The sequence below is a fragment of the Agelaius phoeniceus genome, chromosome 5, assembly GCF_051311805.1.
Source record: "Agelaius phoeniceus isolate bAgePho1 chromosome 5, bAgePho1.hap1, whole genome shotgun sequence".
Classification (NCBI taxonomy): domain Eukaryota; kingdom Metazoa; phylum Chordata; class Aves; order Passeriformes; family Icteridae; genus Agelaius; species Agelaius phoeniceus.
In genome coordinates, this window is record NC_135269.1 from 24,470,983 (window position 1) to 24,497,804 (window position 26,822).

Sequence of the window (26,822 nt, forward strand, 5' to 3'; positions counted from 1 at the left end):
GAGGATAATTTCCCCAACTGCAGAGGACAGAAAAAAATCCATCTTTGCACAAGCTTCTGCCCCTTACCTTATAGTGGCTGTGCTGTGCTCCAGGCTGCTCTGACAAATGCACTACATTGCTACAGACAGCAGAAAAAAATGTTGTCAGCCAAATAGAAAGGTGATCTCTTTTTAGTTATCATTTTCTAGAAAGTTCTGGAGTCCATTTCTTTTAAACACGAAACAAAGGAAGAATCAGAAGTTAAAATATGCCAGTTCACAGAAGCTCTTTTGCTGTTGCTCATTGAATCCTAAAGCTATGCTCTTTTATCTAGTGCTATCAAAACCTGTAAGCTATGAATATTATGTAAGTTATAGATGATGTTACACACTAGTCAAGTTTTATACTAGGTCAGCTTCAACAGCCCTGTACAGACCATGCAGTCATGCACAGAGATGGACCTGGCCCCTCTCTGTACCAGGAAAACTTGCTTTGAAGAGGGCTCTTTAGCCCATATAGACCATCAAACCATGCCCTAAAACGTCTCTGTTTCTGCTGTGAAGAGGCAGAGAGAGGTTTATAATGCCCACAAAGTAGCCTTTGCAGACACAGAATTCAGCTTTTTAGATTAGGTGAATAAACAATTACACATAAAAATAACTGTTTTAATACTCATGTTCCTCATCATGTCATCCTCATTCTTCTTTGCTTTAAATCATATTGATAAAAAAGAAAAAGAAAAAAAAGAGACATAGACCCCAACAGGCATAAACACTATGGGCCTCCTATACAGCTTCCTCTCACCCACAGCCCCGTGCTGTCCTGCCCCATGCTCACCAGCTAAGAAATGTTTTTGACATGTGGTGTAAAAATAACTCCACTGATGGCAAGGAATACCTTTTTCAACAGATGCCTGTGCAAGGAATATCCCAGTTTGAAAGCTCACCTGTTTTTTCCTCTGAATGGATGGTGTTTACCTGTCTTAGCTACAAAAGTCCAGCAAGGAGCAGGGTCAGCACAGCCCCTTTTTCCTTCCTCAGCAGGTGAGCAGTAAGACATGTAAAGAAGGATTAATCTGGACAAGAAGCTTTGCAGTGCAGCGAGCTCTATTCCTTTTGTTTAGACTGGAGGTAAATCCTGTTTTTCCTCCCCCAAAGGGTATGCACCAGCTTTCAGGTTTTAATAACTTTCTTCAGTGCAGCCAGAAAATCATTTGATGGAGAGACTCTTCCAGCAAAGTACAGCCAGCTTTGGCAGCAGGCGCTCAGCAATTCAACATTACGTAAGACAAAAAGAACACGTTATACCCTATCAGTTGTCATCCTCGTGAGGCTTAATGAATAGCATTTCTATTCTATGATACATTGAGAGATATATATACACACAAAAGATATATATATATACACACACAAATAACATTAGTGAATAAGCCAAAGTGTGTTAAATACTGCCCTACCATACAGGCAACCTGTAATTGCAAGAAACATGCTTTGGAATACAAATTGGAGCAGAATTCCTGAAGCCACTTGCTTTGCAATCTCTAAGATGCCACAGGGGCTTTCCTACCTTCATTCAAAGTGTGGGGTGGGAAAGAGAAAGAAGAGCACAGGATTAAATTTAAATCTCCTAAACTGAGCCAAGGATAGAATTACCCATGACAGAACTCAGCTAAGACAGACGATCCTCTCTGCTGCTCTCCTTTGTAATCATCATTCCTTTCTCTCGTCTCTGAAAAATAGGATTAAAAATATAGGGAGAAGATCTGTTTTTCATCTGAAGATGAAAATATTTTCTGTTAAATTCTCTAGAAATGAATTGACACAATTTTTGGATGGAATACAGTTACTACTGCTGCACAGCAGAAGTGCAGAGCACTGGCAGCCAAGGTTGTCACTGCAGGTGCCTAGAGTGCCACACCACCTCATACTCTCCCTCCACGTTTCATCTCCAGCTTCCACTGCCACAGCCATGTCCATTGGGAGCCACCTGTGTCTAAAGGAACACTTGTAGGTTTTGTGCTGTTTGATGGCAACTATGTCAATAGTTTGCCAACTATTTTTCTCTAGCAAAATGACAAATCCACAGAGCCAGATTAGCTGGATTATGTCTTTACACCACCCCCTAAATAAACTGTTATTTGCTTATGAGAGAGACAGCAGGAAATGGCAATTTATGTAAATGTATTTTAAAATAGAATAGAATTATTTTATTTAGTTTTCATTTCTGGACAGTATTTATCCACCAAGGATGAATTACAACTCCAGTACCAAGATTAAAAATAGTCTCTCATAGTTTGCTTTGATAAATTATGGATTTTTTTAATGTCAAAAATACCAATGCTGAAATAGTTTTATGCAGTCTAACAGAAATGTCATCATCTGTTCAAACTACATCTGAGAAAACTTAGGTAGAGGTACCAGCTGCAACATGAACATTTGCCTGCCAATTGAATAAATGACTTAACAATTCCTCAACCATCTGCATTTTGGCTCAGTCACGCAAGGTTAAGGTGTTTTTCAGTTATTTCAGTGTAATGTCTGAATCAACACCGGATAATGCAGAAGCAAAAAAGTTTTAAATACCACAGGTCAATATTAAAAGACCTGAGATGGTCCCAGCTTCAGTAACTTTTGCTTTCATTCCTTTATGAAACTGTTTCACTATAATTGGTCAGCAGAGCCAAGTAGAGAGATTAGGGCAGAATGTCTGTTCCAGGCTTAATGGTCTGTCCAGGTAACGCAGACACAGCCAAGACCAGCACACTTTCACACAGGGCTTCTGTATTCTGCTTTTTTGCAAAAAGGAAATACTTTATCCCTTTGAATCCACACTGGCAGGTAGACAAGTATTTTTTGGCTAGTAAATGGTAGCAAGCATTTGGTTTCTTCTTACAGGTAGAGCAACCAGAAAAATGCATCTGCAGGAATTGCTCTCTCATGCCACAGAGCAGAAAGGTTCAAGGTGCTGAACTCCAGCTTCTGGCAGCCATGCAGATTTCAGCCAGACTGGCACGAGAACCACTCTGCTTCCCCACAACGATTCTGACAGCAGGAATTCCAAGGTGAGGTAGCTTATCAAGAGCCATACTACCAATTCCAAATTTCTGATTAAAAACACCCAAATGACAGCAGACTACCTTTCCACATGGCACCTCATTTCAGTAAAAAAAAAGTATTTTCACTGAAATTTTCAGAATTGTGATTCATTCTTTTCCAGTGGTGAAGTCTTCAGTCTTTCACTTTCATCCTTTAACAAAGTATAATTACAGCTCATTGCACTTTTTTATTCTTACTTGTCTATGTAAATCCTACTTGGACTGAAAGTCAACCAGCATTGAATTAAGGGTATTCTTCTTCTATAGATACTCTCAACACTCTTAAAAGAAGGTACTTGTTCAAAAGACGTTATCTGCAGAATTATTTTACAATTTTATTTTTAAAATAGACTCAATTCAGACTCCAGGAACAGGTGCCATTTTGCAATTTGGAATCCTGCAGCATTCAAGTCTTCTCCCCCTTCTAGACATTCTTGGTGTTAAAACTGTCATGAAATTTTTCAATACTTCAAATAGAAAACTGTTCTTCAGAACAATTCTATTGCCAACTTAACAATTGACAGAGCACAATTTAATTTGCATTTTAGAGTCTAGGAATACTGACCAAAACTATGCAAAAAGAACATAGACATGTTAGAACATACACATTTTAGGCTTTATGGTCTGGGAATATCAGTGGAAAAATAAACAAAGCACATTTTTGAGCAGGCATAGCACTTCTGAAGCAGTGGCCCCTGTCTACATAAGAACATGGTGTGAATTCACATATTCTCACAAAGAATAGGGTGATAAAACTTCATGTATTTCTGTAGCAAGGCCATTTTCTTGAGGCAGCTTGAGGGACTCCCTTTCTTGAGGGACTCAGCTTGAAAAAGCAAGAAGTTATCTTCCTCCAATCTAGCCAGTATCTGCATTCAAAATTTTCAAGATTTAAAATAGCTGGATTCAAGAAGACAGATTGTACACTCACTTCTAATATCCATTCCAGCAGTTCAGAGACCTCATCACCAGGTATTTGGGGCAACATCAGATCCTGTGCCACAAACATACTTGCAGGTAAAAGAAAACCATGCCAAAAATGTTATTCTTTATGAATTATTTTAATGAACCAAATATGAAGTGACAAACACAGGTCAAGGAAAATAACACAAAACCAGCTGCTGACAGAAGATAAAGATCCAAGAATAGTTGAGGACAATTTGAGGGCAAAGAAGAAAGTATAGTGAGAGATAGTCATTCTTGCCAAGAATATTAACCAAATAACCAAATCACATAATAGTTTAAATTTCAGGTCAAGTGCTTAAATAAGGTCTCTGGTTTTTTCTTAACACAGTGAGTACACAGAACAATAGGGAATGGGCTATCCCTGAATTCGTGGCAACAGATCCTATAGAGCATATTCCAGATTTCTCCAAATAATGGAGGTAAAGGTGGCTAAAAAGAGAAGCAGAGAAAGTGAGGACCCTTTGTTTACCCAGCCAGGTCTCAGAAATGGCATGTGTTTTCTAGACCCCAGAATCTTTGGCATAGGCTCCTCCTCAATGTCTGCGCGAGTGCTTTAATCCCATGACTGTGAAGGTTGCTGCAGTCAGTTTCTCATACACCAGAAACATTAGAGCAGCAGTAAGGACTGTCTGCAGGAGCTTTGCTTCAAGGCCTTTGTAAAGTCCCACTAACCCAAAACGCCTAAGGAGGAGAAAAAAAAACAAACCAGAAAACAAGCATAAATAGCTTTCTGTAAGTAAATCAGTACACTACAGAGAAGAATCAATATTACAAGTTGATGACCAACTGTAGGAATCTTAAACTCATTCTTGACCTTAAGCCAGCTATGTTTAGTAATATTTTAAAGAAAAAATTCTGCAGAAATTTAAGGTCCTTTGTGCAAGAAACCTGTTTCTTTTCAAGTTGAAAGGTGAAATGAATTAGTATCCATATGTATCCTTGATGTCACTTACTGTACAGACATTTAGGAGAATCTGGGTTTGTGGGCCTACCCTACAATATATTACAAAAACCAGGTTGACTCAAATGTCAAGTTTAAGGGAGGCAAAAGGAAACAAAATCCAAACCCAGCAACATTTCACAATATTAGTGAAATTGTAGGAGAAATAAAAAGGGAAAGCTCACCTCACTCTCTGTTGAAGAAGGTAAAGAACATTTCTAAGACTGCCCAGTGTTCGGTTCTCTGGGTTCAGCCTGTGACGTCCAAACTGAAAAAAAGGAAGAGGATTTTGCTGTACTACTTCCCCACTGTGCTTGGCAGAGAACATCATACATGCATGAAATCTGGAGAGCCTACCCTAAACCCCTTTAAACATTTTTCACATTACATAACTACCAGCAGAGAACAGAGGCCAAAGCTCACACTGCAAACATTAAAACTATACATACTACTGTAATTTGGTTTTAAAATGGATTCTAACAAATATTTCCTCTCTTTCAGTTGCTCTGGAGGAAGCAGTTTTCAAGACCTCAAAAGCATAATTTGCAGAGTCTTAGTAGGGTTATGACACTCAAAGCAAGTTCTTTCTGGCTTTCTCAGCCTTTACTACACAAAGATTCAGACCCTCACACACCTGCAAGTCATTACTACATTGAGATTGCACAGTCAAACACACAATTTATCTGCCCAGCAATGGTCCTGGAGCACTTATGTGTGAGCTGCTGTGAAAGAATTCAAAATTGTTTCACCTACCGACCTGGCCTAAATAATATTTCTTTTTTACTCACTACACTTGCTTATGCCCAAGCTGGTTTTCAGTAGGCATGACTGCTGCTGCTGTAGAGTTAAACTAGCAATTTCAGCAAGTCCTTTTCAAGCATTCATTGATACTTTTATCTGATACAGGTTGATAGTACCGCCAGCAAGCTGTAACTATGAATTATTAATATACAAGAGTTGGTACACTTGTATTTGTAGCAGCACAGCCTAATAGCTTTTGAAGACTGTGTTAAGCTTCTGTGTACAAAAGAACGGTGAACTTGAGTAACTGCATGTTGGATGAGTTTTTCCCCAGAACATGTTGAGGCAACTGCTATTTCTTATGTGTAAGAAATTACCATTGACAGTAGGTAAAGTATGCCAGCTGATTTAGGCAGCTCAGAAATTTTAAGAAAATGCTAGGATGATAGAGGCTTTACTATGTGTTTTAATAACTTGGGAGGAAACAGCAGCAACAGAATGCTAGTGGAAATCTCCTGTTATTAGGTAAATATATATTCAAAACCCATAATCTTTTCATCAGCAACTACCCATTTGATATTGACAATCAGTGTTAAGAACTATTGTCACAGACTCAGACACACCCCCCAAAAATTGCTAACTAGGTTCCAAGTTACAGTGTCAGTCACTGCCCAGATTACACATAGGCTTTCACACTACACCACCATTAGGTGCCTCATTCTCCTCTTTTCTCCACCACTGGACAATTTTTGTACTACAAAGGGTCATTAAGAGAGAAGAAAATAATTAATTTTTCAGTAGAATGTTAACACTTCAGTGTTTACTGCAGAAGACTTCCCAAAAGGATTAGCATTCTCTACGACAGAGAAAAAAGACTTCCATTTTAAAGAGAACTTTTTCTTCTGGGATCACTGAAAACATTAGTGGTATTGCTGTATCTCCAGAGGCAAATTTAATTTATCTGCTCTTTTACTGACACATAGGCCAAAGAACAGTTTCACTGCATAATGAGTAACACCAGTGTCACGTAATTTTAATGACTGGGAGAAGGAATACCAAAAGGCAAAGCTGCTACCACTGTCAATTACACAGGATAACTGTTCATTATATGACAGTAAGAGTGCCAAAGAGTTGAAAGCAAAGGTGTAAAGACTTTATTACAAAGATCCCTAATGAGTTCTAAAAAAGAGTAAGTTTCTAAAGGTTTCAGGTTAAAAAGGAAAAAAATGTTCTGTACTAGTTTGATGAGAGAACTTAGTTACGATGTGTAAGTTTATATGAATTATACTGAGCTTATATTAGTTTGTGTGCAAATCTGCTAAAATTATTTTTTAAAAACACCTGCAACTTTTTTTTCATGCAGAATATTAGTTCTGAAAATACTAAACCTTTACTCATAACCTTTTTTAACATTACTTAGTGTGAGTGACAAAAACTTCATCAACCAGAACAATGCCAACTTTAGATTAGAAAACACATCACAATATAGCAAGTCTGAACTGGACAGCACAGATGTCACAGACACACATTTTTGCTGTCCTCAACAGATGTGTTCAATAGCTCCTGGCTATTCTTTCATAGAGCAAAGAGACAGAAGTCACCCCTAGTGACTGCAGAACTAGAGACAGGGTCCTTGTGCTCCCCATCATCACAGGGAGAGGACGGACTGGCACTGGATTTTTTTTTTCTTCTTTTTACACTGTCATTAAGAGTCAGAAGAATTTTGTTCAAAAAGCTAAATGGAGATAAAAAAAAGATGAAGCCTCAAGACTGTAACCACTTCTGTAGGAACCATGGAAAGGAATGAGGGCTGAAGCTGTTCTGCGGCTGCAGGCCCATGAAAGCTGCACTGCTGTACAATGCTCAGGCTAAAATAGAGCACTCCAACTTTCCTTCCAGCTCTCCTTCACATCAGGAGGAAACAGGAGCATCACAAATTAAAAACAGACTGATCTTGCAACTTATCCAAACAGAGCTATTTTTATTTAAATGTTTTTCTCTATCTGCCATTCCAGTAACAGAAGTCTGTGTTGTTAGTTTAGCTACTACTGAGATGTGTCCAGGCTGTTAAAACAGGATAGGCAGTGAAAGGCAGCTGATCAAAAATTATGAAAACTTCAGAAAAGATGACTGCTGATAAAAATTACACAGTAAGTATATTCAAATCCTCTTGCTTTGAAATATAGCATCCTAACTACCTTTTCACAGGTTACCAAAAATCAAGATACATTTATTACACTCTAATTAGAGAGTTACAAATTATTACAAAATTTGCTTGAAAATTACTTTTTCCAGATGAACAATTAACATGAAAATTCCCTTATTAGAGAGGTCTGAAAAGTGATACCCTTAGCATGGAAGGCTTGTTTTCAGTAATTCAACTTATTCTCCAAATTTGTCCAAGTTTTAGAACATACACAATGGCTTTACTGTAGAGGCAAGTTAAGGCTCCTCCTTACTTAGGAAAATGTATTTCATGTGGAAACACTTACTAATATTTAACTGCTACAGAGTTTAAAACACACAAATTAAAGTACAATATGCTTCCACATGGCCAGGTCTCCTTCCCTCCTACTCCCCAGTTTTGTCTTGTGTCAATATTACAACAATATTGGTACACTCTGAACGCAGCAGCATTATCCGGCCTATGTACAAATTGCAAGTCAGAATAAATGCAAGTGTTTCCATTACCACTACAATTAGCCTACATGGCCAGGCAAATGGCTAAAGGTATTATTTATGAGGGAGCTCAGCTTCCTCTGATCAATCACATTCTGGACGCTGACAAGGTCAGACCATCATCCAAACAACAAAACCTATGAATAGAATTTTTTTTTTTTTTAAATTACCATAGGTCATCTGGAAACAGACTGGTTTTAGAAGATTTAATTTTAACTTCCCACTTGACACATTTTCCATTTATATTCCAATAAGTAAATGTACATTTTTGCAGCACCTAAAAGCAGTACAATGCATCAGCTTCTCTGGGACACTACCAATACAATACACTGGCAATCCTACCAGCAACTTGAAACAAATGTGCACCAGTATATCAAGCTCTGTCAAAACCAAAGAGGAAAGCCATTCTAATCAGTGACCTGCATTGGGAAAAATGCCTCCCAAAACAATGGGTCCATTAACACAAATAAAAACAAGGCTTGCATGATATAGACCAAGTCAGAGGCAGAGTTGCCATGAAATGAAATTACTTACCCGCAGAATTGACTGTACTGTCTGCAGAGGATAAGTGAGGGTGGTGGCAACTGCTTTGGCTAATGCACCAATGACAAAAGCATCCAAAGATGTGAGCTGTTCAATAGATAAAGAACAAATTTACTGCACATAGTACCAAAATAGCCAATTACCCATTTGTATTTGTATTTCGATTCTGTACTGCTACCAGCTACCAGATTATCTAAGGATCTTTGGCATGAAGATTTCATGAAATGTCAGGGTCTTCTCATTTTAAAGAGGTGGTTATGGTTCAACTAACTTACTTTGCCACCTCTTATTTGTAAATTCCACCTGGTTTTGCATTTCTCAATACAACTAGATTACTGTTGCTATAAGGCCATACAATTAGACCCCTTCAAAGCACCAAGAGTAGACAAAAGATAAGGAAGTATCATTTAAACATACCATCAATCAATAAGCATCTCAGTTTTTGCAACAGTGAAACCAAAAAGTCATACAGTGCTTGTGAAAAGGTGACAGTGAAAGATTCCTTGAACATCACTCTGTATTCCTGAGACATAACCACTACACTCCCAGACAGAATTTTAGTCTTGATGCCATAGGCTAAAAATCCCATCCCCTTTTAGTTAAGAACCCCTGCTGAAGCCCACGCTCAGCTCCAAAGCTCACACTTCTCCAGGATGTACCAAATACATTGTTACAGCCTATGCTGATTACAGTGCATCTCAGTCTAACAGTGAGAATTAATCACTGAACGTAAGTAGATGCCCATATCAAAACATGCTCAAAATATATTCTAAAATATATTGATTGCAATCAAAAATACACTTACACATGCACATTTTTAAAAAGGTCAACCTGCTATATTTAGGACAACCAGAAAATGACCAAATAGGAAGAAAAATGTTTTTCAAAATAAAAATTACCATTCCGAGCTGGAAAAAAATTTATTTCCCCTCTTCACTGATCATGGACAAAGAAATGTCCTAATTTAAGGTGGAACTAAGTAATTTAAAAGAAACACAAGAAATAAATACATAAATAAGTATGTTATTATCCAACAAGAAAATAACAATGCAGATGGAAGCTAAGCTCATCATTCAAAAATGTGCATAATGTAACGGAGTAGATCCATCAGGTACAAATAGGCTGCTACAGCTGCAGTATTAACTAAAGAAAGTAAAAAACCCAAGCCTCATTGATGATGTAAAAATCTCATGTAAAAATAATCTCACCGTGTCTTGGGGAAAAACAAGATGGCTTGGTAAGATACTGGTATAGCCGAACATTCTAAAATCATTAATTAACAGCAAAGCATCTTAAAGATATATTATGTTATGACATTATCTGAAAATGTAATACAAATGCTTTCCAGTTTGCTGGAACATAAAAGGAACATGAGTTCAGCTGAGATTCTATATCTGATATAGTCAAGGAAAAAGAATAAGGAAAAAGAAGAGCAGTATAAAGCAGGGAGAGAAAAGCAATTGCACTTCTATTTAGAAAATCAGGAAGGAATGGTTGCAATGCTACGTTTAATTCTAGTGTCCATACCTAGAAAAATTACATTGAAAATTTAAGGTCTTCAAGAAAAAAAAAGTTATTATTTACTGCAAAAAGTGTTAAAAGCAGACTTCAAAACAGTCAGTATGTAAATATTTATAAAAGATACATTAGAATTGAAATCTCTACTCTTAATCAAGACCTGTGAATGTATGCAAAGAAATGTGGAGAAGAGGTTCAGTTCTATTTTACAGGTAGAAGAATTAATTACAGGAATCTCTTCCCTAAGGACATGAAAGATTCCCATATAATTTCATTATGCTGAACCCTTTTCAGACAAACTAATTCAAAAAACCACTTGAAAATACTAGAACCAAAACCAAACCCATATTCTGAATTTGTTCAAATGATGCATATCAAAAAACCTGTCTTGTAACAGAGCACTTTCATCACCTGGCCTCAAAACATACTCACTTGCAGCTGCTTTTTTAAAAGCTTTCGTTTAAAGCCTTCATAAAACATAAACTGTATGGCAGGATTGAAGACCAGCAGCAAGGAGGGGAAAGTACCATTCCACAGAGCTAACACTCCTTCATCTCGGACTATTTGATGAAAGGCATCTGAGATAAAAGGTGAGGAAAAAATTATTAATATTTTGAGTACAAAACTCTGAATATAAAAGATACAAGAAGTTACTCTTAAAGCCTAATATTCCAAGTGCAGTCCTTTATGCAAGCATTTTAAACTAAACTTAAAAAAAGCATAAAAATCCACTGCAGTCCTTTATGCAAGCATTTTTAACTAAACTTCCATTTTAATCCAGAAGTTAAGAGAAAGGTAGTGAGAAAGGAGGTTCTTGTTTGCACCACCATTAACATACACAAAACTAATCATCTGCTCAGGCAGCCCCCTCTTTTTTTTTACAAGTGTGGAATCCACATTAAGGTCTTCCAAACCTTCTTCTAAATAACAGTAATGTTATTTGGTTGGTTGGTTTTAAAAGAAGGACAGCCTGAACATGTGAGTTATTAGGAGATTAAGGTGAGCAAAGTTTAATTTTCAGACTGTCTGTCCAAACTCAGACTCCCAGCTACCACTTCATGGGGCTCACTACTGCTCCATTACCTGTATGATAACATATCTGCCCCTGCAAAAGGTCTTTCAGTTACAGGAGTGCACACTGCAAACTCTTAATTACCATCACAAACAGCCAAGTCCGGTTTCCTGTAAAACTCAATGACTGCAAAGTGACAGAGCAGCACAGAGATTACAGGGTGAAATCGTTCATGATGAACAGAAGTCTTCAAAGTCCTTGATACATTTCACTTCATGAACTTCTCTTTGGCTGAAGACAACAACAGGTGCTTACCAATTATGCCTCTGTAATTGGTTGGTACAATGTCTTCATTTCTGAATTTTGCTCCCTGCAGCTTCAGGCGTGTGTTCACTACCCAGAGAGGGGTGGTCAGGAGTACATTCACTACTCCTAATGCAAAACACAGCACAAAGAAAATCAGCATGAAAAACAATATTTCAAATCTTTTTTATCCCCTTTTCTTCCCCTGATTCACATGCTACTGAAATTTCTGGTAGGAAGAGGGAATAAAACCAACACAACATATGGGAAAAGTAAATGGTAATTCATACCCTAATTCCTGTAGCCTTTGTTCCAAAATACATGGAATTTTACCACAGACATACAGCCAGCTTAAGAATTTCCTTCCTTATTTCCAGTAGCTATTCAGACAGTCATTATACCTACACTGAAAGTATAAGAAACTACCAACTCCTCCTCAACCCCCCAAAAAACCCCAAACCCAGGGGTCATTTTTACAGGTTGTTTTTTTTTTTAAATCAGCTTGATTCTATGTATTTGCATGAGCAATAGTCCCTGAAGAATATCACTGGCAAACACAAAGCCCACAGTGGTAACTTTTCACACTGGGTGTGCTAGAAAAGTCACAAATGTTATCATCCCTTCAAAGAAGGCACTGCAGCATCCACATAAGAGGATAGAATAAAACAGCATATGGTCCCACTGGACCTGTATATATCTAGGAACTTCCTGTCACTTTCAGGTGACAACCCAAAACCAAGTCTGAAAACTGACACCCAAATTCTTACATTAGAATTTCTTACTGTAATTGAAATTAATTCAGAATTGGCATATATCTTTTCCTCTGGAAAAAACCCAACTATCACTTTTCCCATTTCTTTTCTTCAGCATCTTAGTGCTGAAGCTTAGATACCTGTAAGCACCACATCAGACACAAATATCATGCTAAGCCACAAGAGCACTGTGCTTTGTGCCAGAATTCACAACAGGAATGGTTTATGCAATTCCTTAGGAGGCAGGGATGACACAGAGTAGCAACCACAAAGAAGCAGGTCTGCATACAGTGGGAGGGGTGAGCACTCAGTGTGGCCTCCAAAGGCCTTCATAAAGAAAATCATTAGATAGAATATTCTTGACAAAATGGAGATTTTAAAGTGTTACCTGCAACAACTCCAAGAACCAAGTCTTTTCCAGTGGTTGAATGCTGACCTTTGACCCAAAGGGCTTTAAGACTATTAAATGTATAAAAATAAACAAAATTGGAGCAGCAAAGGCTGGAGATAACAGGAAACCATCCTCGATATGGTGCCAACCTAACGGAGAGCAAAACGTCACAGTAAGAATCAGCAAAATATTTATGTGGCTGATCTGGCTGATTTCATGTGTTGGTGGAGGATCCCAGAGATACAATGCTGTATACTACAGGAAGTACTACCTAGATATGTCTTTATCAGCAATGGTAAAAAGCCATACTTAACTCCTGAGTAAGGAAAAAAAGTATCTGGATTCTCACATAAAATTTAAAAATTGAAGACTAGTTACTGAAATTCATATACTCCTCCTAGGAGAGTTTGGCGAAGGATGCAACCTGGGGACAGAAGATACACAGGTGGGAAGAATTTCTAACAAATGCCTTACTGTAAAATCTAGGGCAAATCAGTCAGGTAAGTAAGAAAAAGACATTACCTAGTTAAATTTAACTAGATTAATCACAGACAGAAAACTGAATTATCATCTAAAGCTGTCTTGATTTAGGAATGATTTCATAACATCTGCCTAACAAAGCTCCCTTCTCTGACAGGCCTGATGATCCTGAAAAACAGGGACACTTCAACAGCTGTCCTACATTCCCAACATGTTCTACAACACATCCAAAAAAGATATGGATACACACCTTCACTGGAGTTGCACAGGTAGAGAGCAGGTAGAGAGCTGGTATCATGTTAAAAGCATAAAAAAAATCACCCCAACAGCAGAAACTATGGATGCTCTTCAGAATTCATTAAATACTGGGAGTATGTAGAATTTAAGGATCTCCAATAAGACTGTAAAAGATGCAAGCCTGGTAAACACCACATCTGACTTGGCTTAAAATGTAAATGCTACTTTTTCATCTCAAATCCATGAGTGCTTCTCCCTCCCATGTAGCTGGGAATACATCTTATTGTTACAACTGCTTCTGAAGTTACAGGCTTAGCTAACCACACAGTTACAAATTTACTGACTATGCAGTTATTCATTAGCCAAATTACAACAATTCTTACATTACCTATCTCTTCTGTGCCAGAAAAGAAAGAGAGAAACATCCTCTAGGGTTTATGCCCTCTAACTGAGTGTTAGTTTGGGCTTGATTGATTTATTAAGAATGACTTCTGATGATTTTCAAATGAAACATCTTGTAGTACAAAACATGAAACTAAAACAAACCCCATGAGTTTATTTTTAAGTAATTAAGTTGTCAGTAGCAGCATCCATGATTCACTGCAATCTTGAGAAAAACTTGGTGTACACTAGTGAACACCTTTCAGATCACTTAGAAGAGGATGGAAGTGCAGGGAAGAAAGCTGTCTGATAAACTTCTGCAGCAAGTCCTTTAGCTCAACCTATTTGCTTTATCTAGATGAGAAAAGCAGTCTCACAAAAGTATGGTAATGAGACATGACCCTACAAGCTAATGTGAACAAGATGTTTATGATCTCACATCATATTTCAGATTTGTTGCTGTTTGGACTTTTTTTTTGTAACTTCAGACACTTCTCTAAATTAGAACCATTGCTTTGCCAGGCCTTCCCAATACCTTTGGAAGAAGCAATGTTCCTGTCTTGCCAGAGCTCCTGATTTTTCTCTTTCACAGGCAAAGTAGGATGATCACTTTTGCAGTCTTTCCACCTTGGTTAATTACTTCATTTTTCTTTTTTACTTTTTTCTTTCTTTTTTTTTTTTTTTAATTGAAGTTTACTTGCCACCCTCATGTGACAGAGGTAATGTGGGAATGTGAACAAGAAGAGATCAGCTGGCAGAGAACTCCTCATGCATACATCTGCCCAAGTTCAAAGGTGACACAGCATTATGGGCCAAGTTAAACTTTCATCAGCTTTAATGTCCTGGAAGCACCAGTCTACTTAGGAGTTCCAGGGATTCCGTTAGGAAAATACTTCTAACAAGGACAGGCATAAAACTGATTTTCCCAGCCAACTCAGCTCAGACTATGACAAATACTAAAGCACAGCACAGCTGAAAGTTAACTGTTTTTAGACAGATGTTAAATCCCACCAGCATAAAGTGTCATGTGTTGTTTACTTCTACATGCTTAGGAGAAAATGAAAACCTTCCAACTGGGAAACATGTCTGAGTTCTCTTGAAAGTGGCTCAGTTATCCAGGAGTTTCATCTTGGTTATTGAGAAATTGACACACCCAAGAATCCAGGCAGACAAAGCTTGTTGATCAGGTATATGAAGGTACATTTGCATTTCTGAGGAGGCACAGCTACCTCACTAATGAAGGCACAGTTACATCACTGAACAGATCAATTGCATAAGGTGCTCAAGAAAGTTAATCCTAGTTAGCTAAAGATGAACACATAAGATTATGCAAGTCATATCACACTTGTGTGGAGACATTTCAATTTGGAATAAAAATCTGTCCACACAGATACAGGCTAATTGTTCCACTTTAAAAGCATATTCAAATTAGTTTTAGAGCTTTTCTCCACGAAGACAAACAGAAAAATCAGTATCTACTCACAGGCCTTCCTCTTTGATTATTTCCAAAAGGACGGCCGGTGTTGTCTTTGACTTCCGTTTCTCATCAACTGGAAAGCAAAGCAATCAAACTTTTAGATTATTCAAAATTTTAGCACTCTTTTTCAAGTCCTTATCCTTGTAATTCTGAATATACCCTGCAAGCACATGTTTCTTCTTCCTCATAAAGAATAGAAATACCCTATTTCTCCTTATTTTAATTTGCTAGGTAAGGGTACTCCTTTTTTTTACTCTTCCTCAGACTGACAGGTTCTGTTGTGCTCCAGAGTATCTCTAATCACCAGTTCCAGTAGTTGCAACATGAACTGAAAGTAGGTTCCCCTTAGGTAGAGGGCTAGAATTGGGCCTGCCTGACTGCTCTCAAAATTATTCCTTGGACATCAGACCAGCACCAGTAGCAGAGCTATCTCCTACAGCTCATCTGCAAACAGCTAAGCCTTAGCAAAGTAGGCTCTTCCTGCACTGAAAGCTATTCATTTCTCAACCCATACTTCTGACAACCTGGCTGATAATCTGCCTCCAGTTCTTAAGTCATAGCTCTAAAATGCTTGCTGAGTCTGAGACTTTAGATTAGAAGATAGAGTTTCAGAACACAGTTCATATTCTAGATGCATTTCTGTAAACATTAGATATTCCTAATCCCAATTCTAACCCTGGATTTTCCCTTTAAATCATCCTCTCAATAATTCTGTTTTTCATTATATTGCCCCTACATTTCAAAGTGTTCTCAGCAGCCAAAAACAGCAACACACAAATATAATCCTATGCAATCTTGCATCTTTGTTTTTGTCTTTGGTCTTAGATAATAATTTAAAAGCCACAGAGCACACAGCCTTTTCAGCTAATTAAAATGTTGCCCAACTTTCAACAGGAAGAATTACCTTTACCTGGAAAAACAGTGTTAATGTGACACAAGTAAGACTCCTGTTCATGTAGACCACCCCCACTACAACCACCCTTACTAGTGCCCAGGCCAAGATGAACAGAAATGCCGTTGTGTACAAAGAAACTAGATTTTGACACTTACCCTGAAGTCTAAGTCTAGCAGTATCCAAAGGAAAAAATACAGTCATTGCAGTCATACTGCCCTGAAAAACAAAATAAACTGGCTGCATAGTGTATCAGTTGCTTATGTATCAGTTGCTTATACAGGGCCTGCTAGACTTTTGTAACTCTTCGCTTCTTGCCCACAAATCAGTCTGCTGAGTAAGTTTAAAAAGGGGATAAACTCCACACATAACACATTTTTGTCCCATACTTACAAAAGAGGGTTATTTTTCTCTTGCATTAGATCAAGCTAAAATTAAAACCATTAAAAGCTTTTTGCCAAAAGAGAAAGTTTTTGAAGCCTGAAAGTTGATCTAGTGGCATCAGAAAATAAACATTGAACTTTCTCTACCTCCTATTAGCCTCAAAAAGGCCCTGGCTTGGTGTAAACCTGTTTCCCATGCATCAGGTGGCTGCTAAAGCTGTGGAACCTCTTCTATTAGCAGCCATGCAAACTATTTAAACAGTGGGAAGGTCTGGGATACAGCAAGTCACTCAATGCTGTGTTTAAACTACAGTGCACAGTGTGACTTGAGCTTTTCTACAGCTGTCTTATGCCATACATTTAAGTGAGCTTTGCCTCTGGAAATACCCCAGCTCCTCAGCAGGCTGCTTGGACCTACTCTACAACCAGCAACAGAGGATTCATTTTTCTGGTGATATTTCCACACTAAAACAATTCTGGGTTGACTCAAGTTTCTCCAGGTTTTTTTAACACTAGGTAGCATATGTTAAGACTTGGCCACAATTACCTGGTTATTTTAACCCATTTAGTTTGGGCTCTTGCTAAAACAGTTCATTCTGCTCTCCCATGTACTTCTCCTGTGTTGTATCATTCTCACCTACCATGTACCCAGCTGGACAGCAAGTGGATTAATGAACCCATCTGACTGAATATTTCTAAAAAATATATCTTAGTTAGAAGGTTAGTGCCAGCACAAAAAAAAAGTGCCAGAAAGAGCCATAATGCTGTTCCTAATGGGAGCTGCATTACTGCAACTTTGAAGACAGCCTCAAAATGCAGTTACACCTACGCACAGAGCAAGACTGCACAGTCACTACAACTTGCAGCCCTCCTCTGCTTCTATCCTCCCAAAGTGAGATTTATCCTGGATCTCAGTCTCAATGCAATGCACCACGCAGCAGCAACACACACACACACACACACACACACACACACTTGCACAGAATTAGAAACTGGAAATGAGGAAATAGTCAGGTAGTGTCACACAGGACACAACGGATGTGTGGCCACAAGACACAGAACAGTCTGTTTCAGCTGGAAAGGATCTGCAATGATCACCCAGTCCTGCTGCTCCCACCCCCTTCGGGGCTGACCAACAGCTAAAGCACCTTAAGTGCATTTCCCAAATGCCTCAAACACTGACAGGCATGGGGCACTGATCAACTCTCTCAGCAGCCTGTTCCAGTGCTTGACTGCCAAACTGGCTTAGAACGTATATGGAACTATAGTTCAAGGGAATGTAATGAGACAACTAAACAACTTAACTGACTTAACAGATCATTGCACATAAAAAACAATTTGTACCCTCTCCCCTTCTTTTGCTAAATTGAGGGAAATAGAAAAGCCAAGTTACTTTTCTCTTGGGTTTACAAATGGAACAACTCAACTACATGATGAGGAGGCTGCCTGAAGCATCATACGGAAGAGACAGGATTTCATGGCTAGAACAAAGGAAAAGAGGGATAAACAATCCTTTCCCCAACAACAAAAGCCCTCAAGAGGGACTCAGATTCCTCGCTAAACTGCACTGAGACCAGCAGGTAAAATTATACATATATATACATATATAAAATATATATGAGTGCAGAACAGATGCTGCCATGTATTACCCTGCACTGCTGGAAGGGTGAGGCCTCACTGTCAGCCTTCCCCCCACGCCCTGTCGGCGCTGGATCTCGGTGCTTTGCCAAGTCACATTACCACTGAATAATCACAGGGACAGGTACAGGCTGGTCCCTGTAATCCCAGGCTCTTGGTCAACTGTATTTGCACCCCTGCCTCCTCCAATCTGGTGGCATAACTTTCTGGGCACTACACAATGATGCAGACACAGAAACTAATCTGGCTGAAAAACTACTTTTTCCACTGAGCTACTTCTTCAGCCACATCAGTTCACTGACCAGTCACAGCACCCAATAAACAACTGTGCAGTAGCCAAGAAGTGGCCAGAATAAATGGCCTGAGGTGACTGCTGCCAAAAAGATGCGTGCAGGACCACAGCCTGAAGCTTGGATTTATAAAAAATAGTAACAACAAAAAAAAAAGTGAAACATATAAAAAAGTTTCATTGCTATTTTTCAGCCACCATTTAGCTAATGAAGCAGCCTGACTGCTCTATAATACTCCCATGAAATTCTCACCCCTATAGCTTTGCAACAAAAGATTATGTTGCAGCTATATGCAGAGTTAAAGAATACTTATGTAATTCAATTAAAGTTCACAGGAAATCAAGCACTGTTTTATGCTGGTTATTTTTTTACTGTTCACAAAAATATTCCTTCATCTCAAATTTGACTAGGTTGCCTAGAACGTATATCAGCTTTCAGTATATTAGAATACAAACAAAAGTTATCATGTTGTGGTCCGACATGTGTTCCTGATGCATTAGTTCAACATAGTTCTGAGTCTATGGCTGCATGTATAAGCTGGATGTATAAGCTTGGTTCACACTACAAACTTTGTTCAGGGGCACAGCCTGACTACAGCAATATGTTTTTGAAGGGAGAAGCTAACAGCAATGTCTAGAAAGTATCACTGACTTCTGCAGAAGCCAGCAAAAGGAAAATGGGTAGTATTTCAATGAGATCATTTGAGAAAGCTCCAGTTTTTGAAAGTGGAAACAAAATCCCCACTGCCTTTGATGTTTAAGAAAGCAGACTTAAAACAATTTAAAGAGCAGACAAAAATCTTGTGTTTATTTATAATAAAACAAAAACATCCCTTAAAGCCTTGTTTTTCCTTTTAGAATCAGCCTTTATAACAGAATCACTGAATTGTCACGGTTGGAAGGAGCCCCTGGAGATGACCCAGTCTAACCCCACCACATCAAAGCAGTGTCACCCAGAGCAGGTGACATAGGAATGCCTCCATTCCAGGTGGGTTCTGAATGTCCCCAGAGAGGGAGACTCCATGACCTCCCTGGGCAGCCTGTTCCAGTGTTTATCGATCAATAACATTTAGCAACTTTCATCCTATAGGAGACACGAGGAGTTCTTCCTATCCATCAGTATGCCCAATCCAACATGCTACATGCACTAAAATTCTTAATCTGTTGGAAGCAGAAGGCTGATTTACTTTTTAGAGCTAGCACTCTGAAAAGAAAAATTCAAGGGCTGGGCACATTAGGAAATCTACATAAAGTAAATGCGACTTTTTAATTTACAAGCACCACATGAAAAATTAAATTCAGTGATCGACAGTACCTCCTCCGGCTGCTCGGTGCCCGCTTTACATTTCGATCAGCACCCAAGAGCTGCCTCACTCTCCGCAGCTCCTGAGCTCGTTATGAGGCCGCGGCATGAGGGCGATGCTTGGTGCAGCTCTGGGATCGCAGAGCTGAGGTGCTGCCCCTCTGCCTGAGCTTACTGAAGGGATGCCCAGCTCCGGGTGCGCCAACCCGGCTTTCTGAGGGGCAGCTCCCGCTGCCTCAGAGATGGCTCCGGCTGCTCAGGCCCGGCCTCCAGCCTGGCTAAGCCCCGGCCGGTTCCCCGGCCCGTCCCGGCCGAACAAAGGCTGCGAGCGGCCCGCGCCCCCCGCCAGGCCGGCACGGCCGCCCCGCCCGCCGGGCCCCGCGCCCCCCGCCCGCTCGCTCACCACAGCGCCGGACACGGCGTGCACCAGGCTCTCGTAGGAGGCCACGGACGACATCGCGGCGGCTCTCGGCTGCTGTGGCGGCGGCGGCGGCGGCGGCTGCTGCTGCTGGTGCTCGGCCCGGCCCGGCGGCCCCGCGGCCCCGGCCAGCTCTGGGCTGCCGCGCGCCGCCCCCGCGCCCGCCATGGCACCCGCCCTGTCACGTGCGCCCGCGGCCCCGCCCCGCTCCGGGGGAGCGGCGGGGGAGACCGGGATCGTTCGTGGGGATTTTCAGGAAAATACAGCATCGGGGCACCCGGAAAATGCGCTCCTGTTCCTTCCTCAGTGACCACAATAGCGCCTTTTCTCTCCACGAGCAGCTTCGCTTCTCTTCGAGAAGAGGCCACCGAGAAGGGATCCCATCAGTGGCTGTCAGCATCTGAAGGGAGGGCGGGGAGAGGAGGGATCCAGGCTCTTCTCTTCTCTAGCAATAGGACAACGGGCAGAAGCTGATGCACATGAAGTTCTATCTGAATATGAGGAAGAATTTCTTTACTATGAAGTCACCACACACTGAAATAGATACACCACACACAGATAGCCCAGACAGGTTGTGGAATCTCCCTCACTGAAGATGTTCAAGAACACTCTGGACACAATCCTGTGCCATATTTAATAGCAATAGTGCCATTATTTACTCTTTTTTTATTTTAAGCAATTTCACTTGAGAGTCACAGAACAGTCTGAGTTGAAAAGGACCCAGAAGCACCATCATGTGCTCTGGGATGACCCTGTTCAAACAGGGAGGCTGGACCAGATGACCACTGTGGTCCCTTTTCAACATGACTCCTTTTGTGATTCTGTAATTCCCTTTCCCAAACATTAACATAAGCATTTAATTACAACGAGGAAGCAATACTAAACTTCACATTCTGATTCTGCTTTTTGCTAACTACAGTCCCTTCTACCTACTTAAAGTCTAGTACCTTCAAAGTATCACTTTTTCAAGACAATAGTTTCTCCTTATTCCATGTGGACCAATCGAGTCTGATGCATTTTCAAACACCTGGAGAAAAGGACCCCCGGGGGGATGTTCTTGCACTCTACACCTTAAAGGATGTTGTAGCAAGGTGGGGGTCAGCCTCTTCTCCCAGAAAAAAAGCTACAGGAAAGAACAGCCTCAAGTTCATCAGGGGAGGTTTATACTGGATATTAGGAAGAAATTTTTTAATTAAGGCGTTAGCCAACACTAGAACAGGCTGTCCAGGGAAGTCGTTGAGTCACTATCCCCAGAGTTATTTACAAGACATGTAGATTTTGCGCTTGGGGACATGGTTTAGTGGTGGATGTGGCAGTGCTGGGTTTGTGGTTGGACTCAAACTAAGAGGTCTTTTCCAAGCTAAACAATTCTATAATTCTATTTTGTTTACTCCTTTTCCCAGTCTGCAAGCCCTTGCTCCTCCTTTGCTGTCATGCTGAGAGCCTGCAGCTGAAGCACAGCGCTACAAACAGAACATCTCCTGTGGTAGCTGAGGCCGGAGTGAGAAGTCCCAGCAGGACAGCACAAGACACAGGTAGCTGGCCAAAGCACAGGGGAGCTGTGGCTCACTGCAGTTAGGGCACAGAGACAAGGCTATCAGACACAGAGTTTGGGAAAATATCAATCATCCTACAGCCTCCTTTTCAACTTTTATGTAGGAGAGGTTCCACAAGTATGAAGGAGCTGAGGAAATTAAATGAGTTTGGACATGCCCCAGTTCAGAACAGCATGTGGGAGATGAGCCCCATGTCTGTTCATATCCTGCTGGTTTTTTTGCCATTCTCATGTCTTATACGGGTTTCCAGATTGCTTCACGGTTTTGTCTGTGTTAATAATCACTACCCTTTTGTTAGTTTCACCTGTACTTCAGAAAAATACTATAATTAAAGATATGAATGAATTTTAGCTTTGTATCATGTTACTCCTGGGCTCTTTGGTTTCTATTGTTAGAATCATATATTGTTCTCTCTTTCTGAAGGAAAGAACAACTTCATAACTTTTTCTTCATAATTGCAATTCCTAGTCCTTCAGCCTCAACTCCTCAGCTGCCTCTTGTTTGAACTGCGAGAGCTCCTAGTGCTTACATCTCTGGTAGGAATCACCATACCATCCATGACTTAAACAAGGACAGGGCTGTTGTAACATTACCCTCTTCCCAAGAGTTTCTATCACACAATTGGGGTAAGCCATTCCCTTTTGAGAAGACGTTCCTTCATCAGGTGGCTGTTAACAGACCCCTTGTCCTCTACCCTTCTGTGAGGAAAATCCCATTATTTTCTCTGAGGGAAGGCAGGTATAAAGAACACAGGCTACTCTACCTAAAACAAGTGTTTCAGTTGGAGAAAAATAATTTTCCAGTGAAGTTCTCCAGCACATTCCTGTACTCAGAATTTAGATGCTGATACCAGCAACCTAAGAGACCACAATTCTTTTATATAATGCTGATACCACTGATAGACCCTATTTTTTTTTTTTATAATGTAAGATCCCTGTGCTGGATGCACCCCTTCTGACTGAGTGTACTGACGGTACTTTGGTTCACCAAAAGGAGACCTGACTGAAATCATCCCTGCAGTGCAAACCCTGAGAATCATCCTAAGCCGTGTCTTATCCAGGAACGAAGAGTTCAGGCCTCTCTTATCAGGAGATCAGCACCAGCCTGAGCTGGAACTAGACAGAACTGGAACTGCTACAGCTGCACACCTGCACGTACACCAAAAGGGGCTCTGACTAGGAGTCAGTCATTTTAACCTCAAAATAAATGTCTGCAGCCCCCATGAGCCCACTGGGGTCTCCTGTACAGCAGCAGGCTGCTCAGCAGTTATGTCCCCTTAGACAGGGATGGCTCTTAAGGTTAATGCTCGAGGTTGAAAGAGCCCCTTACCAAATATCTGAGATCTATAATGAGGAAAGTGACATTTTACATTAAGCCTTAAAGTATATTGTATACTTGCTGCAGCTTTTATAAATCCAGCTATAGCTGAATTATTAGATGTACAGTAAGTAGTAGTTTGACCAGAGTGTAAATTATTGTTTAAACAATAATTTAAAACATTGTTAAATCACTGTTTGATTGCTGTTCAATTATTGCTTAATAACAATTCTATCATCATTCCCTTTTCATTTAGGTGTCAATTAATTATCTTTGATCATGATTTAATCATTAATAAAACGTTTTTAGTTACACCCACATTGATACACTCTTAATAACTCACCTGTGACACACTCCTATGTACAAAAGACTCAGGCCTTAATTTAGAATTAAGGTGTACACAGGTCACTGGCTATCTTCTGTCACTAAAGCAGGCAGGAGCAGCTTTACAAATCCAGGGAACAATTATGCAAAAAGTGACCACACAATCAGGTCCATGAGCTTTTGGGAGGAATGCCTCAAACAGGACACAGACCCCCATTACTGCTGTTCTTTGGGGTTTCGTCCCTCTTGTGTGAAGGGAAGCTTTCACCAAAGAGTCCGTTCGTTCTGCAGACTGGAATTCCATCATAAACATGCACCCAAATAACTCTACCCTGTTTCAACTGCATTTAGCAATATACTTAATACAACACTATGCCCTGTATATATTGCAAAACAGAGTATTAACAGGTAACACAACAGCTGCAATATTCTAAAAGCAAATTGCTTTATTTTTGGAACACACAGACCTAGAGAAGCTGTTCCAGGAATAGGAGGGCACACTACAGATTAAGTTAAACTTAATGCCTTGTATTCTACCAAGGGAAAACAAAAGGCAGGTACCTAAAAACCTGCATCAAGCTAAACCTTTTATCTACATAAAAGGTTTCCTGAAGACATGGCCTTAAGGTCTTCACATAAATGCCCCAAATCCACCAGGTTTCCAGGCAAACACATAACATGCACAAGTGGGGTTTAAGGAAGGACAGGCAGCCCAAACCACCTACCTTTCCTCAAATCTGCCAATTCTACTGGAAAGCCTGGAAGAAGTGAACTAAATTAAGCAACTACAAGTACAAACATATTCTGTGTACATGAACTACAGCTTTGTCATTTCTTGCTTGCGAAATTCTGTAGGTTCCTGTACAGTAAATTAATCAATCTTGAGAAACCTCACTCTTGATGGATTTTCTTTGGCTGACCCAAACTTTGTTTCTGATTCATGACAAGGAATGAGGATACTGTTGGTGACTCCAGAGGGCAAACTTACTGCCTCTGCACTGTGTCCTACCTTTGCAAGTAAAGAATGAACTCTGAACTTAAACTATTTCTTCCCTAATACTCTCCTTATTCTAACATTAAAAAAAAAAGAAATGCAAATCTCCTTTATTTTTGCCCAGAAATTCATTAGAGAGTCCAAACATGTTAAGACAGAATGACAGAATTTAATTACTACTTTCAAAATTACTTTCTGAATCTGTTGCAAAACTTTATCTCTCAGAGAAGGTGGATAAACTGGATCATACTCCCAGTACAGCACAGATAAAAGCAACTAGAAATTAACAAATGAGATTGCATGTGCTGACAATTTGAGTTCATTAAATAGAGCAATTTGATCACACCATCTTGTCAAGATCAGGCTTAGGTATTAAGGCCAAGGTAAAACCAGCCTCTTCCAGAAGCAAGCACTGTAATCACACACAGATTAAAAAGCACATGTGTGTGTGAACTCTGCATGAACCAGTTTTGACCGAGCCTCTGCAATGAAGCAGAATGCTCCCTATGCACTTCATCTAGGTCCAGGGATATCAGAAAAGTTGAAATTCTTTTTTTTTTTTTTAATTACTTGCATTACTATTACATTTAATCTCCTATCATGGTACTTGCTCAACCTAACTAGACCAAATGTCCCTCAGCCACCCTTAGTTTTACATAGACTAAGTAATTGTCAAACACAATTTTTTGTTGCCTTGATGTTGCTTTTTCCCTCAGACACTTGATAAATGTCTAACATCTGTTCTAAATGTACATTTTTCTGGTCTTTTTTTTTTTTTTTGGTAAAGGCTACTAATTAATTCTAGTTCAGAATCTTGCTTTATCTAGTTTGAAAAGTTTTCACACAAGAGACTAGAGAAAAAAATGTGCCAGATTATAAAATGGCTTCTGAAAAACCTTTTCTTTTTCAAGATCTTTTCCTCATTGTAGGATAACACAAAAGAAAGTGTGAGGGCAAATCATCTTGAGAACAGTTGTATTAATTTTTCCTTATACACTCTCAGCAACAAGCCATATTTTAGACCAATTGTTAAAAAATCTGAAATAAGAAAGTACAGGTGGTTTTCTCTTCCAAATAAGAACTAGACACTAGTGGCTAAACATCAGAATGAATTTTCTCTAATGAGAGGCAATGCAGCTGGCAGCAGCTCAGACATTTCTCTCAATATAGTACTTTGATATTTTTCCATCTATTTTTGATGATTTCCTAACATCTTGTACCTTCAGCCCATTTAAAAGCTAATTTTATAGAACACTGTGCTGGTTGTTACATGATTTCAGCTATGATATTTTTCCTTCTGAAATGTGAAATGCAAATTCAACTCATTTCTAGAACTCTTACCCACCACTGAGATTGTTAGAAAACTAAATGTTTCAATAATAGAATTCAATTTACTATTACCTCCTTTAGACCTCACCTCCTTGTTACTTACTTGACACTTGAGTAATAAGTACCTTTATTTTTCTGAATCCCTTTGTTCCATAAAAATTATGTGTACCATCTGGACTGCTGCAGCTGCTGTACTTCAGGAAGAAACTGTAAGATAAAGTGCTAACCCAAACCCTGTAATCCTTCACATTTCTTTACATACAGTAGCAACTCACATTCCTTGTAACCTCTGAAATAAATGTTTATACATTAAAAAAAAATCTTGTGCAACAACAAACGTGCCAAAGTTGTAACCCACTTAACAAAAAGAGATGTAACACATTCTGCAAATACATTTATTTAGTTATTTATAAGATCTCAGGCTTGTCTGAGATCATACATATAGGATACAGCTTTCAAAAGTGTGTTTGTAAGCAGACATATACAGTAGTAACACTTTGTTAGCAAAATTACAAACGAACATCTGGATTTGGTTATTTATCAAGATTCAGATTTACAGGAGAGTCCTCGGTATTTACATTCTCTGGGACCTCGGGACCTCCAGTCAGCAGGGACAAGGAAAAGTTTGTCTTACAGAAGTTCCTGTTTGTGAGGGTCACATCAAGTGAGTATGATGTACCCAAGCTTTGATTCACAAAGTGATCAGTGACTTGTTGCCCAGTTGCTTAATTTTTTTTTTCTTGCTCCATAGTTCAGATCTACCAGCAACCACCTGATCTGCCTCATTTATTTGCCACATTAAAACTGTTCCTGCTTCCTCTGTATTTGCATTTTCTTATATCACTACTCACCTCCTATGATTTGTCTTGTGGTACTGAACATGGA

General features: G+C 39.6%; 1 protein-coding gene across 1 annotated transcript; it reads right to left on the bottom strand.

Annotated features, from left to right (window-relative positions):
• Window positions 1–3,384: 3,384 nt before the first annotated feature.
• SLC25A17 (solute carrier family 25 member 17) lies at window positions 3,385–20,784 on the bottom strand. Its single transcript, XM_054631552.2, has 9 exons — window positions 20,403–20,784; window positions 16,545–16,605; window positions 15,501–15,567; window positions 12,917–13,068; window positions 11,789–11,905; window positions 10,894–11,039; window positions 8,935–9,030; window positions 5,166–5,248; window positions 3,385–4,721 (listed from the first exon to the last, which is right to left on the bottom strand). Exons 1-9 carry the CDS (start codon window positions 20,583–20,585, stop codon window positions 4,574–4,576), a joined length of 1,053 nt encoding a protein of 350 aa, XP_054487527.2. The 5' UTR covers window positions 20,586–20,784; the 3' UTR covers window positions 3,385–4,573.
• Between the last annotated feature and the right edge of the window lie 6,038 nt (window positions 20,785–26,822).